The sequence below is a fragment of the Gopherus flavomarginatus genome, chromosome 3, assembly GCF_025201925.1.
Source record: "Gopherus flavomarginatus isolate rGopFla2 chromosome 3, rGopFla2.mat.asm, whole genome shotgun sequence".
In the NCBI taxonomy this organism is placed as follows: domain Eukaryota; kingdom Metazoa; phylum Chordata; order Testudines; family Testudinidae; genus Gopherus; species Gopherus flavomarginatus.
Window position 1 is genome coordinate 284,637,623 of NC_066619.1, and position 16,831 is coordinate 284,654,453.

General features: G+C 51.6%; 1 protein-coding gene across 7 annotated transcripts in view; it reads right to left on the minus strand.

Annotated features, from left to right (window-relative positions):
- The window catches only part of DYSF (dysferlin), a 326,279-nt gene that overhangs the window by 161,283 nt on the left and 148,165 nt on the right, over window positions 1-16,831 (minus strand). For all 7 annotated transcript variants that reach the window (XM_050943290.1, XM_050943287.1, XM_050943285.1 and 4 more), the window contains 5 exons: window positions 11,258-11,413; window positions 4,687-4,818; window positions 3,509-3,675; window positions 1,394-1,508; window positions 531-636 (listed from right to left, as the gene is read on the minus strand). In XM_050943290.1, coding sequence (XP_050799247.1) covers window positions 531-636; window positions 1,394-1,508; window positions 3,509-3,675; window positions 4,687-4,818; window positions 11,258-11,413 — 676 coding nt within the window. The remainder of the gene's footprint in view (window positions 1-530; window positions 637-1,393; window positions 1,509-3,508; window positions 3,676-4,686; window positions 4,819-11,257; window positions 11,414-16,831) is intronic.

Sequence of the window (16,831 nt, forward strand, 5' to 3'; positions counted from 1 at the left end):
ATGGGCATGTTCCCTCTTTTAGCTCAGCGCTGTCAAAGCAGTGGCAGTCCCTTTAGGGGACTTTTGTTGCTCTCTCTCCCGCTTGTTGGTATCTTTCTGGTAAGGAATCCCGTCTATGGCTGTGCTATAGATCTGTTGGCATCTTCTACGCTGGCCCCTTTCCCATCGCTGGTCCAGCACAAACAGAGGGGTAAAAAAGCCTTCGCCCTGCCGGCACGAGCACTTCGAGCCCTGCTAACATCAGCAGAGCAGTCCTCGTGCTAGACTGATGGGGAAAACAACTCCCAGCACAGACGCATCCCGGGATCCATCAGCTCCCACTGAAGTGAACGGAAGCACTGCAGTGGGGCACCGGAGTAGACCCATGCAGAGAGGGAGGGAACGTTTGTCACTCTCGTGGACAAAGGGGGACAGATAGACAGGGACAGGGAAGCTGGGTGCAGGGCTCCTCCTTGGAGAGACTATGGCCATGGTGGGCAGAGTAAAGGGGAATGGGAGGAAGCTGAAATATACATAAGGTTCTGGCATACCTCTCTCATCAACCGCTCGGTTGAGATCCTTGTCCCATTCCACATCTTCCCATTTCCATCCTGGAGGACACTCAATCTCTTCCTTAGGAAGCACTTTCTCCCCATTCTGGAAGACACAGGGAGCATTTACAGAGCAATACTTGGCCTATGAGCGCGCCCACAGCCCACACTGACTTCCAAGATGGCTAGTGACAAAGCCTGACTCGTTATCAGTTCTGCTTCTAGCCTATGAGCCCTCTGGAGCATAGAGCACCCAGCGCCAGGCTCCATCCAGCTGTTTTGTAAATAGCACCTACAGATGGAAATGAGGCTGAGACTCTCAGCAGGGACTCACTTGCTCTGCTAGATAAGGACCAATGAGACAGGGAGCCCTCCCCAAACGGACAGCCCTTGGCCGGACAGTGCAGAATGGATTCCCTGAGAATGTACAAGGGGATCTGCTGATCAGTGGATGAGCTGCAGTCATTTCCTGACGACCTCCCTGTGAAATGGTTTCAGTGAATCTAAACTTTTTTTTTCAGATCCCTCTGAGCAAATACATTCCTGAAGTCTGAGATGTGAAAACTGACTCATTTCTAAGTGATTCCAAAATCTAAGCCACAGGCTAATTTTTCACTCTGTCAATGTGGGCGTGGTTTGACTGACACGATTAATAAATAACCTAGCTCTTTTCACCAATAGATCTCAAAACACTCTACAAAGCAAGCCAGTATCATTATCCTCATATGGTAGGTGAGGAAACTGAGGCACGGAGTGGGGAAGTTCCTTGCCCAAGGTCACCCAGCTGGCCAGTGGCAGAGCTAGGAACAGAATCCTAGGACAATTGGGGGGTTCCCTCAGTCTCCAGCGAGGGAAGTTCTCACCACATCTGTGTAGGCATCAGCCATGTGGATCCACTGGCCCCCAGGAAGCCGGACTTGATTCTCAAACACTTCCTCTACAAAGCTCATGTGACCGGCGTCCGTGTCGTAAAGTAACCTGCATCCAGAGAAGATGAGAGGGAAAGAAAAGTGACAGAGCGCTCCCCCGCATCACCTCCACAAACTCTCGTCCTTTCAGCCAGCTGCTACCTCCTAGATCCCAGCCCGTTACTCACAGAACGGAAAATGCTCACCAAGGCCACTGAGCAGATGCCTGGGAAATACTGCTGGATTGTTGACTACTCTAGTTAAAGCTGCTTCCAAAGCAGACATGAGCCTGAACTGCAGGATCCCTGCTGCTGTTCCAGCCGGACACACTGTTCCAGCTGGATTTGCTTCTTGTGTGAACCTGTGTTGCAGTGCACCATTCAACAGCTGCCATGTCCCACCCCAGAGGTGGCTGCATTTCCATGGTGGGTGAAGTAACACCCACTTATACAGGATCCCTGTCTCCTGGAAGTTCAAGAGCTATGGGAGATCTGAAATACCATGGATCGTGGTCCCATTGCCTGGAGGCCCCAGGCAGTGGGAACGTGGTGCAAAGGGATCTCCCCAGCCCTGTGCAGTAGACAGCTGAGCTCTCTAATGCCACTGTCTATGGAAGTATGGGACAGGTGGAGTTCACAGATTCACAGATTCTGAGGCCAGAAGGGACCACTGCAATCATCCAGTCTGACCTCAAGACATGGGCGAGGTGGGTCAGGATCAAAGGCCACAGCTTATCCCCTTGAGCCCTATCCAGTTGCAGACCAGGGCAACGGACAGACCAGTGGGTACCAGGACCAGGCCTGTGGGTATGTGCAGTGAGTGGATCCACTGGCCACCAAGCCAGCACAGGCCACTCTTGTGGCTTTTAGGCTGCAGAAGATCCCCGCAACCTGCTTCCAGGTCCAGCCCCTCCAACCCCCAGGTAGGTCCCACACTCAAAGCTCTTTTACTTGGGCTCTGCACTGGGGGCCAGCAGCTTGTTAGCTTGGAAGCTTTTTTCCGCAGGGATCATCTTTTTTGTCTGTGTTTGTACAGCTCCTAGCGCGACAGGGGGCCTGGTCCACACCGGGGGCTGAGAGATGCTACTGCAATACAAATCATCTCCATTTAATAGTTTAGGAAGCGAACGGAATTCTCAACAGCTGTCAGGGGAAGAGCTGGGCCTGGACCCACATCTCTCTAGGCTGCCAGATGATTTGCTATCAAGTCGCTACATGTTCTTATCAGAGGGGGAGCCATTTTAGTCTGGATCTGTAAAAAGCGATGAAGAGTCCTGTGGCACCTTATAGACTAACAGATGTTTTGGAGCATGAGCTTTCGTGGGTTAATACCCTCTTCATCAGATGCATGGGTATCTTTTTTAAAGGTAGCCATCCTGCAGCAAAAAAACTTCAGGACCAGACTTCAAAGAGAAACTGCTGAGCTCCAGTTCATCTGCAAATTTGACACCATCAGCTCAGGATTAAACAAAGACTGTGAATGGCTTGCCAACTACAGAAGCAGTTTCTCCTCCCTTGGTTTTCACACCTCAACTGCTAGAACAGGGCCGCATTCTCCCTGATTGAACTAACCTCGTTATCTCTTGCCTGATTCTTGCTTGCATATATATACCTGCCTCTGGAAATTTCCACTACATGCATCCAGTGAAGTGGGTATTCACCCATGAAAGCTCATGCTCCAATACATCTGTTAGTCTATAAGGTGCCACAGGACTCTTCGCTGCTTTTACAGATCCAGACTAACATGGCTACCCCTCTGATACAAGGAACCACAGGACTCTTTGTTGCTTTTTACATGTCCTTAGGTGTTTATGGGCTGTTAGATGAACCATCTTGTAATTGACAAATGCTATTTAAACAGGGAGCTCCCATGCTTCCTGCTGAGGGACAGATTCATAAATTCGAAGGCCAGAAGAGTCCAGTGTGATCATTTGGTCTACCACTATAAGGCAGGTTTTCTTTAATCATTCTCATGGCTCTTCTCTGAACCCTCTACAGTTGACCAACATCCTCCTTGAGTTGTGGGCACCAGAACTGGGCACAGTAAGATAATATCGAGTGATCTACTCACGTCTTCTCTGGGCTGATGAACCAGTCCCCGGCCCACGTCCAGCCAACGGAGGGACGGAAACTGTCCTTGGGCAGTTTGATTTTGCCGGTCACATCGCTGTATTTGGGATAGGTCAAGCCAGTCGTCCCCCAGTTCCCAACCAGCGCCAGCTTTACCTGGTTCTCATACTTAAGACATCAAAACGAGAGACACTTTCAGGATAACAGTTGGGTTGATGGGAACAGCAAGAACATGGAAAGAGACCCCCAGAGACCAGGTACTTGGGAGTAAATTCATACAGGGAAGAGCATTCCATCACAGAGGCACTTTGAAGGATATCCTCAAAGGAGTGGCCTGAGAAGCCAACTCCGTGCAGGCCACCAAAGAGCATGGCCATGATCTTCAGTGGCTGTTGGCATGAGCGAGATTTGAATTAGTGACCCAGAGGTGAAGGACCCAACCCCTTTTTCTCCAGTCCCCTGGTTCAGGGTCTGCTTGGAATAACTGTGTTTACAGCTGAACTGTGGCTGTCCTCCTCTGCACCGACTCGCCACAGAGCCCTGAATTCACTTCCTTCTGGGGCAGGAAGCTTACCTGCCAAATTAGCACCCCTAGAGGGAAGAAGGGGGAGGACTCAAGGATCCAATACTCAGTGTCAATCTAAGTTCCCTGTAAACTGTGCAGCCGCACGACTGCGCAGCAGCCTATTAAGTGCCGGGCAGGGCTCAGAGAAGCCAGCCCTGGCAGACCTGCCATGGCCAGTGGACAGGCGCCCCTCTCCCAGCCTGAAACCAGGCCCAGCCTGGACTTGCCCTGGCCAGGGGAGAGGTGTCCTGGCCCACCACAGTGGAGGGAGGTGCCTCTCCCCAACCCCTAACCCAGGTGCTGCTGTGGAGAGAGAGAGCTAGGTGTAGTCCTCTCTCCCTGCTGTAGCCCTGGGGAAGCCTGCACCTGAAATCCCTCATCCCCAGCCCCATCCCAGAATCCACACCCCCAGCCAGAGCCCTCATCCCCCCATACCCCAACCCTCTGCCTCCTCCCACAGGCCGAAACCCTCGGCCCCACCCCACCATATGAATTCTGTTATGTACACCAATATGGAGGTGACGTGTGACACATCACCTCCATCTTGGTGCACATGACAAAATTCATTCCGCACAGAGTGGGAAAAATTAGAGGGAATGCTGGTGTCCACTCACGGTTTCTGCAAAGACAGAGAGCTTCCCTTCTGCGTACTTGTTAAACTCCTTCTCGTCTACAGCCAGCCCAAACCAGAGTTGAACTCGTACCTGGGCTGGGATCCTGGGGCCCATCACCTCTTCCTGTGGGTACTGCCAAAGAAAGGGAACCCAATTAATAGCTGCAGAGCAGCGGTTGCCCATTAAGGGTAAGGGCTTCGCCTGTCCAATAAGGATGAGAGAAGGAATCCTAGAATATCAGGGTTGGAAGGGACCTCAGGAGGTATCTAGTCCAACCCCCTGCTCAAAGCAGGACCAATTCCCAGACAGATTTTTACCTCTGTTCCCTAAATGGCCCCCTCAAGGATTGAACTCACAACCCTGGGTTTAGCAGGCCAATGGGTTTAGCAGGCCAGTACTCAAAGTCACTGAGCTATCCCTCCCTCCTGTACTCACTCCTGTGCAGTCAATGACATTGCCACGCAGGCATGGAAAGGAATGTGTGGTGTGATCTATAGTGGCTGCGCTGCCTAGAACCCGCTCTCAGACAACAGAACCCCACGCTGCCCCTGACACGCTGTGCCCTATTAGGGATCAGGGCTTGTGGCAAAGACAATTTCTGGGCAACCTAATCAGAGCAGCTGGCTTATAGTCAGTTGCCTGATTGGCTCCACCAGTCAGCAGACCAGGTCTTAAGCCCAGCAGCAGTTCAGTGGGTGCTCAAAGTACTTGCCTGCTGCTGCACCTGCGTTACTCCAGGTAACCCAGTCCTGCTCTTCGGCTCTGATTCCTGACTTCGGCTCAGACTCTGCTCCTATTTCTGCTCCAACCACTGGGCCTGACTCTTGCTCCAACCATTGGGCACAACTGCCCCACATCCCGGTCCCTACTCTCCAGACAGTGGCAGCCTACTACTGAAAAACAGGCTGGTGCTGGTGCTCCAGATTTTTGTGCCTAGGATGCTCAGCTCCCTCCATCCTTTAGCTGGGGTAGTGCCCACACTGGGCAGGGGGCTGCATGCACGGAGGGGAGGGGAGGGGAGATTCCTGCCCATGGCCCAAAGAGCTTACAGTCTACAGGTAAAGGGGGCAGGCAAAGGGAAACTGAGGCAGAGAAAAAGGTGGGGAAGAGTGAGGCTGGGCAGCTGAAGTGTGACCATGGCAGGCAAGGGGCAGGAAGGGGGGGGGTCCAAGAGCCAATGACAATGCAGCAAAAAAAGATTAGGGGGCTAGAGCACATGACTTATGAGGAGAGGCTGAAGGAACTGGGATTGTTTAGTCTGCAGAAGAGAAGAGTGAGGGGGGATTTGATAGCTGCTTTCAACAACCTGAAGGGGGGTTCCAAAGAGGATGGATCTAGACTGTTCTCAGTGGTACCAGATGATAGAACAAGGAGTAATGGTCTCAAATTGCAGTGGGGGAGGTCTAGGTTGGATATTAGGAAACACTATTTCACTAGGAGGGTGGCGAAGCAGTGGAATGGGTTACCTAGGGAAGTGGTGGAGTCTGCATCCTTACAGATTTTTAAGGCCCAGCTTGACAAAGCCCTGGCTGGGATGATTTAGTTGGGAATTGGTCCTGCTTTGAGCAGGGGGTTGGACTAGATGACCTCCTGAGGTCCCTTCCAACCCTGATATTCTATGATCCTAAATACTGAGTGACAGGATGATGTCAAGAGGCCATGAAGTCCTTTCTGGCAGGCCCTGACTTTCCTGCTGCACCCTCTAGCCAGTGCTGGTTGCTCTGGGGATGGAGCCCCAAGGGTCTAGGGAGACTGTCCACTAAGAACTCTCTGTGGTTGCAGCTCCCCTGTGGAGGGTCACTCTGGATTGGGGGGTGGGTAAGGTGAGCTGGAAGGCCCTGATTTTCCACCAGTGCCCACCGTCCTGTGGTGAGCACATGGGATGGGCCCCAAAGCACCACCAGTGCCCGGAAGCTGGTCTGTGCCAAACGCCAGCCTACCAGCAGACAGGGCTGTGGAGCAGCCCCAGTTCCTTGCCAGCACAGAGCCCACAGGCATGAGAAGCAGCAGGCACAGGCTGCTACAGCCAAAGCGTGAGTCTGACACATGGGGACAGCTGCCTGAGAAGGCCATGAGCCACTGCCCATGGGCCTGGAACTCCAGTGCAACATCCCCAAAATGCAAAGGGGACTGACGACACAAGGGAGTGTTGGCCAGAAGCACATTAACCACTACATGAAATGCCATGCTGGGAGGCCTCAGAGGTTGGTATCAAAGATTGCAAGCCTCCCCCAGCTCCCCCATGTGCCCAGCAGACTGGACCAGCTAGCACTGCCTTGGCTAACGAAACAGCATGTGGACGTGTGCTGAGGCCAAATTCTGTCCAGCGACGCTGGTGTAAATCCAGAGTGGCCCCATAGGAGAAAGGGACACCTCCAGAGTGACACCTGAGGAAATTAGAGGAGAATCTGGTCCCTTCTCTTTAAAAAGCTTCTAAACTGTGTAATTAAGTGCATGGGCTGGTGCCTCTCAGGGGTAAATGGATCTGCTCTGTGCTCTTTATGTAGCCAGCAGGGGCAGCTCCAGGCACCAGCACACCAAGCGCGTGCCTGGGGCGGCAAGCCGGGGGGGCAGCCTGCTGGTGGCTGTGAGGGAGGGAGTCAGGCAGCCTTTGGCAGCATGCCTGTGGGAGGTCTGCTGGTCCCGCGGCTTCGGCGACAATTCAGCAGCAGGTACGCCAAAGGCGTGGGACCGGCAGATCACCTGCAGAAACGCTGCCGTGAGCAGCGGACCGCCCACAGGCGTGCAAGGCCACCCGACTGCCATGCTTGGGGCAGCAGAAAACATAGAGCCGTCTCTGGTAGCCAGGGAGATGTACAATAAAACTCAGCACTTGTATGGCATCTGACAACATCAGACGGCTTCCCAACTGCCAACCATGTTGTGTGCCCTGCCACTAGAGGGTAACAACCTACTACTGCAGCCAGGTAGTGGAGTTACTCCATCAGCACAAGTGATGGAGGCCTGTGCTCCAGGGCTCAACCCCTGATGAAGACTGGTTCTTTGGGAGGGGAGGAGTTGTTATGATAGCCAGGTGGGAAATGGTTTTCCTGTCCCATGAAAATGTTCAAGGTTTCAAAATCTTCCCTGTTTTGCATCAGGCTGAAACTAAGACCTTTTGAACAGTTTGGTGAAAAGCCAGAGAGACAAATCCTCTGCAGAATAGTCAATAGTAAGGCCCCCACTGTGACTCAGGCAAAGCAAGGACTTGAATCCAGGTCTCTCACATGAGCATCCTATCCACTAGACAACCGGCCACACTGAAGCGGAAAGTGCTCACTAGTTCTGTCTCTCTCTCTCTCTCTCGTTTTGACCGACCCTTTCCTGTGAGAAGTGTTGGTGAATCGAGATACTTCCAACAAAAAAACTACTCTGAAAAGCTCCAGACCAGATCTAGCTTTTCCATACCATGCCTCACAACACCTCTGGGAGCGAGGTAGGCAGGGGAAACTGAGGCAGAGCACAGTTAAGTGACTTGCCCCAGGTCCCGCAGCAAGCGAGGGACAGAACCCAGGTGTCCTGGCTTGCAGTTAAACCATGAGACAGCAGTCTTGTGGGCTGCTGACCTATTTTTACCCAGCAAAGAGCAGGGGACGGGATATGACTCTCTGCAGAGCTGTTGGTGCTGTTTATCTACTGGTGAGACGACCTTCAAGACTAAGACACTGAAAGCAGCCAACATATTTGAACCAAAATAGAAAAAATAAACAGTGAAATGTCTCGTTTGGTTTCTTCGCTCTCACTTGCTTTTTTTTTTTCAGTGATGCTAGTTTTCCATCCGTAGCTGAAGTTGAGAAAAAAAAACAAAATATTTTGGTTCTTCCTTTCCTGCCAGCTGTTTTTTAGAGCTGCAGCTCCCAAACGGGGAGGACTGGAGAGAAGACATTTCATTCGAGACACAAGAAGCTTTCTTTGGCAAGGGGATCATAACTTCAGTTCATTTGGGTAGCTGCGGGTTGGGAATTTAAAACCCCCTCAGCCAAATTCTGTCCTCGTTTACAGCTGGGTAATCCCGCTGACTGCAAGGGGGTGGTGAAACGATCCTGAAATCCTGGCCCTTAGTGGAGATCAGACCCAGACACTTCTGGGCTAAAAAGCACAGGCTTCTAGCATGGGAGCTACAAGAATGGCTAGCTGGTAGCACTAGTAGGCTCTTATCCCCTTTGTGAGCCGGCAGCTACAGAGGAACCTAACCCATGCTGAACCGGGAGGTTAGCCTTGAACAGAAGTAATCGAGGACAGAAATTGTGAGGAAGGGACTCTGGGTACACCTACACTGCAATAAAAAACCTGTGGCTGAGAGTCTCGGGAAACAGACTAGCTGAGGCCTAGGGAAAGTTACTTAATCTCACTGTGCCTCAGCTCGACTTTAAGAGGGGAAAAATTGTATGTCCCTGTATCCCTGCAGTATTAGGGACACCACCATGATGAGGAAGACAGATGGCCAACTGGAGAACGACTGTGCTTTGGCCTAGCTGTTTGATCACCTCCTGTGTTACTCATAGACTTCAAAGCCAGAAGGGACCATGGGGATCATCTAGCTTGACCTTCAGCATGTCACAAGCCACAAAATCTCGCCCGCCCACTAGACTCCTAACTTCTGGCTGAGTCACTGACATCCTCAAATCAGGATTTAAAGAGACTTCAAGTGGCAGAGAATCCTCTGTTGACTCTACTTCAAACCAGCAAGTGACATCAAACCAGGTTCGGCTCACCATGTCCAGTAAGTGTCGCAGTCCCACCCAAAGCAACACCACGCTCACAAAATTCTATAGCTGACTCTGTCCTGCAGGGAAAGAGGGAGGCAGTGAAAACTTTGGTGTTAGGCACACAAATCAGTGCCAACGGGCATTCTGGAGAGGGTTATTGCACCAGGAGACATTTTCCCCTTGCGAGTGTGAGCAGGAGCAGCTCCCTAGTGAACGGCGGATTCTTACCAGCAAGTTAAAGAAGTATGGGCTGGATGAATGGGCTATAAGGTGGATAGAAAGCTTGCTAGATCTTCGGGCTCAATGGATAGTGATCAATGGCTCCATGTCTAGTTGGCAGCCGGTATCAAGCGGAGTGCCCCAAGGTTCGGTCCTGGGGCCGGTTTTGTTCAACATCTTTATTAATCATCTGGACAATGGGATAGATTGCACCCTCAGCAAGTTCGCGGACGACACTAAGTTTGGGGGAGAGGTAGATACACTGGAGGGTAGGGATAGGGTCCAGAGTGACCTAGACAAATTGGAGGATTGGGCCAAAAGAAATCTGATGAGGTTCAACAAGGACAAGTGCAGAGTCCTGCACTTAGGACAGAAGAATCCCATGCACTGCTACAGGCTGGGGACCAACTGGCTAAGCAGCAGTTCTGCAGAAAAGGACGTGGGGATTACAGTGGATGAGAAGCTGGATATGAGTCAGCAGTGTGCCCTTGTTGCCAAGAAGGCCAACAGCATATTGGGCTGCATTAGTAGGAGCATTGCCAGCAGATTGAGGGAAGTGATTATTCCCCTCTATTCGACACTGGTGAGGCCACATCTGGAGTACTGCATCCAGTTTTGGGCCCCCCACTAGAAAGGATGTGGACAAACTGGAGAGAGTCCAGCGGAGGGCAACGAAAATGATTAGGGGGCTGGAGCACATGACTTATGAGGCAAGGCTGAGAGAACTAGGCTTGTTTAGTTAGCAGAAGAGTGAGGGGGGATTTGATAGCTGCTTTCAACTATCTGAAGGGGGTTCCAAAGAGGATGGAGCTCTGCTGTTCTCAGTGGTGGCAAATGACAGAACAAGGAACAATGGTCTCAAGTTGCAGTGGGGAAGGTCTAGGTTGGATATTAGGAAACACTATTTCACTAGGAGGGTGGTGAAGCACTGGAATGGGTTACCTAGGGAAGTGGTGGAATCTCCTTCCTTGGAGGTTTTTAAGGTCAGGCTTGACAAAGCCCTGGCTGGGATGATTTAGTTGGGGTTGGTCCTGCTTTGAGCAGGGGGTTGGGCTAGATACCTCCTGAGGTCCCTTCCAACCCTGATCTTCTATGATTCTATGTTTTTTTATGCCCATGAAGCGGGTGTAGTGCTGCAGTTGACACTAATTTATCTACGTCCCTTTGGGAGGGATGTGGAATCCACCTCCTCCAGAAAGCTAATAATTTTTAGTATGTTTCGTTCCGACATCAGAGGCCAAGTACCATGCTCCTCATTTACAGATGGAGAAACTGAGTCACAGAGGGGCAACACAACTTACCCAAGCACAGCCAGCAAGCCAGGATTTGACCCAGATCTCTTGACTCCCAGGTGACTACTAGGCGTCAAACTTCACCCATTGTGGATAAACACCACAAGCAGGGGGTCCTGCACAGTTGGGGAGCAAAGACAAATGCCAGAGCACTCTCCCCTCCCCCTCACCTTGCAATCCCAAATAGGAGCAGACTCCAAACCCTAAACATCTGCTATTTTTGCAGGCACTGCTGGGTTTATTTTTTCCCTGTTTACAGATTTCCCTGCTGGGTTTTGTTGGTTATTTTTTAAGGGGAGAAAAAATGCTATTAAAAACAAATACACATTCAAAAAGAAAAACCCAACCTACTTTCAAAAATATCGTCTGAAGTTTCCCACAGTTCTTGCCACAGCAGTTGGCGCTGGTCCTGGAGAAAAGAACTTCATGGGCTGGCACCCGGGCGTAAGCCACGCGCTTGTCTCCTCGAAGCATCCAGATCACTATGTCTGGCAGGCTGTTCTGGGGCTGGAAAACATGGTAGCAGACAAATCCCATCTATTCAACCTCCCCAAATCAATACCATGAATCAACAAAAATCCAGGCTGAAAAGTGAGACACGGAGGGGGAGCGGTGGAATCTCAGCAGGCCTCACCACGGAGCAGGCAGCTGGCAGGGTCGCAGAAAGCAGACGGGAAAGACCCATCATTATTAATGTATTACAGTAACGCTTACGTGCCCCAGTGGAGAACAGGGACCCATTATGCTAGGCATTATGTAAACACAGAGTAAGACAGTCCTCGCCCCAAAGAGCTTACCACCAAAACAGACCATATGGAAAAAGGGTAGGTGGGGAAACTGAGGCACCAAACGGGGATGGGACTTGTCCTAGATCACACAGCAGGTCAAAGTCAGGAACCGAATCCAAGTCTGAAACCAGGGCCCTACCCACTCGACCACCCTGCCCCACTGTTAGGTAGCTAGACCCACTCCTGCCTTCAGTAGTTGCAGACCCTCAGAATCAGCTGCTGATTTTTGGGGGGTGTTTTGCTGTGTGTGAATTTCATTGCCCGTGAAAGGGGTCAGGCTATTTGACCTCACCAGGAAGGAGGAAGGACACCCCCTGGTCTCCAAAAGCCCTCACCCACAAAAGTATCAGGTGTGTTGTCAGCCTGTTTAAATGTGGAGCTCACAACAGCAACAAAAGAAGGAGGACACAGACCCCAGAATTTAACACAGGTTTAGGGGTGCAGATCCCAGGGTCCAAACAAGGGATCCAGAAGGGGACAACGAGCAGAGGACCCCAGATAGTGCCCCCTGCCCCAAGGAGGAGTCCAAGGAGCCAGTGGATGTCACCCAGAGAAACTCTGCCCCAAAGTCACAGAGACACCACACACACCCCTTGCAGCTTCCTCCTCCTGGCCTGGTGGCCAGTGCCAAGGAGGACAGCCCTGGAGGCTGAAGGCCGCTGGCTGCGCACAGTGCAAAGACAGCCTGGCAAGGCAAGTGGATCCTGTGATGGACTTCATCTCAGCAGTTTAGTCTCCATGGTTTAGTTGGTCTCTGCTGGTGGCGCCAACAAGGACACTGTCTGCTGCCAAGTGACGTGGGCACCTGCCCGCTACACACAGAAAAAAAAATAGCGGGTGCTCAGCACCCATCAGCCACAGCTGTTTAGGTAGCTGCCAGTGATCAGCTGTTTGGCAGCTGGGGGAGGCACTTGGGGGAGGGCAGACAGCAGGGAGCAGTAGGTGGGTGGGGCCTTGGGGAGTGGAGTGAAGGGGCCTGGGGGCACAGCAGGGCTGGAACACTCCGAGGGAAAATGAAAACCCAGCGTCTATGGGTGTCACTCCTCCAGCTCAAGTGCTAGAGGTGTGAGCTCTCCGTTCAAAGGTCCTGGATGCACACACTGATGAAGGCACATGGTGGGAAGGGTCATTGCACTAGGATTCAGCACCTCAGCAAACATTTAGCATGTGCGCTACGTGTAGCTCCCAAGCAGGGACTGGGTATCTCAGTTGGAGCCTTCTGCCTGTCAGTCAAAGGTGAGGACTCAGCACAAGATCAGAACTGATCACAAGCTGTTAGTTTCTTGTGATTATTTGGTGGCCTTCTCCTAAGAACCACCACTGTGCCCAGCTCCCTTGCTGACAGACACAGCAGAGAAGGAAAGAACTGACTGGGACTTGATCACTGAACCCCCCACCCCCTGCAATCATGAGTGAGGCCCACTAACTGGGTTTGCGCAGCAAGCCTGCGCGATGTGGGTCATATCCTTCTCTAGTGGCTGTTCGGAAAGAGGATAAGAGCCTACTGCTGCCGCCAGCTAATGGACTGACTCCCTTAGCTCAGGTGGAAGTGTTCTGTGCTTTGGTGCTGCAGGCCCAAACCCTGCTGGTGCCATGGGGGAGGAGTTACACATCGGTGTCAGTGCCGAGTAGTTTCTGTGCATCACTAGAGGTCGTGCTGTGGGGCTGCCATTTTGGCACCTTTCATCAGCTCGACAATTCAAATCAAGACAGACAGAGTGCCTGTCCCATGGCCAGTCCTAACTCAGGTGCACAGAAATCACGTTACTCCACTATTCCCCTTCTGACCCCTGCCCATTCCCCGGCGAGCCCCAGGCTGCAGAACTATGCTAGAGAGTGTGAAGCTCCAGGCTCGGGGGGGAAATGTAAAGCCCACACAATCACCATGCATTTGAAATTGTAGCTCAGATGCTGAAGTTATCGGGTTCCACCTTAGAAGAAGTGAGAGGGGACGGAGTGGGGATGAAGCATAAATGCAGAGAGACAGAAACTGTGACTGATGAAGCAAAGAGAAATCCAGTGAGGGAAACAGCAGCAGAACAGCCTAGACTAGACTATTATCCTCAGCACCGAGCATCCTATTTACTTCAGCAGACGCTCCCCCAGCGTCAGGGCACAGGATTAGGCCACTGATGTCTAAGGAAACCTCTGAGAACTTGTTTGGAGAGCCGCATTTCTCCCGCCCATCCCTCCGGTGGCTCCTCGGCAGCATGGCCCCTCCGAGGGGAGAGCCACAGCAGGCAGCGGGATGCCCGGCCCCAGCCAGCAGGAGGCAGGCAAGCAAGGGCTGCTGACTCCCTTCGTGAGTCTGGACGCAGACTGTGCCTGCCCTGCCAGTCCTATGACTTCAGGACCAAATGTTCTGTTTCAAAGCTGTGGCTGGCAGAGGCACAAACCAGAAACTACTGCGGCTGCTGGCCCACGTTCTGAAATGTGCCTTCCTCTCCCCCTGAGAGAGAGAGTCTCTGACTCCACAATCACAGCGGCTGGCAAGGGCACGCGGTACCTCCTGCGCTGACCTCAGTGCTAAAGGTCTGTTGGGAGGTGAAAATAGCCTGTCCCCAAAGGGAAGCGAGGTACTTTAGATCCCATTAAAGGAGGAACACCACAAAACCCTTCCTGTGGCTCCAATCCCCAGGCAGGGAGGCTGGCTCCTTCTCTGCTGTGCTTTCGCTGCGGGTGGCTTTAAAGATCACAGAAACACTCACCGGGCTGCAAAATCACACACCCCCAACTGCCTGACCAGGATCTTGGAACAACCAAAGAAGAGATGGATCCCCCACCCCGAGAATCCAGCCCAGGTTTTACATTGTGCTGCTGGCTGGGTGAGGACTCTGGGGACCAGCAGCATCCCATCTGGTACAAATCAACATAGCTCCGCTGAAGTCACTGGCGATTTCCAGCAGCTGAGGTTCTGGCCCTGGGCATTCAAACCCTGGGCATTCAAACCCAAATCACTGTCCCACTGAAATCAATGGTAAAACTGCCTTGGCCATGGCTGGGGGCGGGGGTCTCACGCCCTACAGGGATAAATGTGGCATAGATTGAATATAGAGGGAATTAATAAAGCTCCAACTCTGGCACCTTGCTACCAAATGTCATGGCTTAGTTTTAAGGGGCGTCCCATAACCTGGGATAGTTTTCAAACACGGGTGTTTTAAGGGGGCTTCCGAACTCCTACCTTTGATGTCGGAGTTGGCAGTTGGGCTGGCAAATTCCCCTTGGTTTGAAAATTGGTTTGATGGCTTGGAAACCAGGGACTGCGCCCCAGATTAACAGGCTTGATTCTGGATGTTCTAAATCCTGCCATTTAAGGTATAAAGCTAAGACTGACCACCAGCCTAGATCCAAACACCACTCAGATTTCAGGGAGTTGGGATCCAAACAGGGGGGTTGGGCCCTACCTTGGATAATGGGCTGAACCTGAACCTCCAGATTCCCCAGCACCCCTGAACTTTAGGGACATTTGGATAAAGATCTGGATGCCCCTCACTCACCTGCACCCCCCTCTAGAACAGAGTGTGGCAAAGAGGAGCCAAACTGATTGCTACCGAAGTTGATGGATAAAATTCACCCCTGTGTAGAGGGTCAGCCTATGGACTCCGCATATCAAGAGTTTAGGTAGGATGCACAGGCCTTGGCACTGGCGTTCTGCACAGTGGGGACCTTCACCCTCTGGGAAGCCAGCCAGCTGACCAGTGCGACATTATCTGTATTGTGTATTTCTTCTGAGGTTAGAAACCCAGCCAACCACTGCCTTTAATGAAACTCCCCATGAAAGTGTCCTGGAGATCAGAGTGTGGTGGTGTAAAGTGTAGGCCCCTTGTACAACTAGCATCTTATTCACCAGACCTGCCCTGCCAGGAGCCAGACTCAGACCTGCTGACTTGACTGGTTCAGACATGTTCTTACCGCTTCTGACTCATGTTCGGGCTTAGCCACATGGCAAAATCGACCCGAACAGCTCCCCACATGGACACGTGAAGGTTAAGCGGCGCTGCTGTAGCGCTTCAGTGTAGACGCGCACTATAGCGTTCTCCTGGAACTATATTCCTGAGAGGCAGAATTCTTCCATCCACCTAGCGCTGCTGACGTCAGGGGCAAGGTCGGCATAGCTATGCCAACGTACGTTTTCAGTGTAGACCAGCCCTTACTCTGGAATAGCTACAGCACTTTAAATTCACTCCCTACCTTATTCCAGAATACCTTCCATGTACAGATAAGCCCTTAGCCCTCCAGAGCCAGCCCAGCCATGGGAGGGTGAGCTAAACAAATCCTCTGACTTGTGCATCAGCAACAGTATTGCTTACTAGGTTCCCTCCAGGCCTGCTCTGCACTTAAAAGTTTGTCCCTTTAATTAGTTAATGGCATAATTAAAGCAGAACTGCAAGGCTAGCATGGATGCAGTTATGCCAGCATGATGTGCAGTTACACCAGTATAGAGTGTTCCAATTCAGTAAAGTGAAATAAGTTACACAGGTACAAAGCTCCTCATACCGGCATAACTGTATCTACTCACCAGGCAGGCTTTTTGTCCTCAGATCCCAGCGGGAGTCTGCATGGATGGGTGAAGGGTTACCCCTATCCTGGAGCAACCTCTTGAAAGGGCACAGATGCCCAATGCAGTTTTGATCTGCTTTTAGTTAAGAACCAGCTGCCAATAGGTGACTGCTTTTCACTGGTCCGGAATGAGCACTTAGGAAGGTTTTGCTGCACAGAATAATGGCCCAGATCCTCAAAGGAATTTAAGTGCCTAATCCCCTAGGCATCTAACAGGCTTTGATAATCTGTGCCAATATCACCATTTGCTTCAACTAGAGGAGAGTTTAATGTACCTGGAAGCTCCTGGCAAGAGTTGAGCAGCCACAGATCCCAAGGAAGTCCTAAACTATCTTATTTCTAATGAAGCAGATAGCCTAGTGCTGAAGGCTTGGTGGGGATTATTAATTTCCAGACCATCGTCTGCTCCCCTGGTGGGTCGGTAATCGGCTGAGTCTCAAAGAGCCCAATTCCTAGCATGCATCAGTTTGGAAAGTTCTACTGGCAAATTTGCTATGGGGACACTCTGGAAAATTCATCCAAATTAACTAAAGATGTCAATGTAAAGTGGATTACTTATATCACATTAAACTCCTAT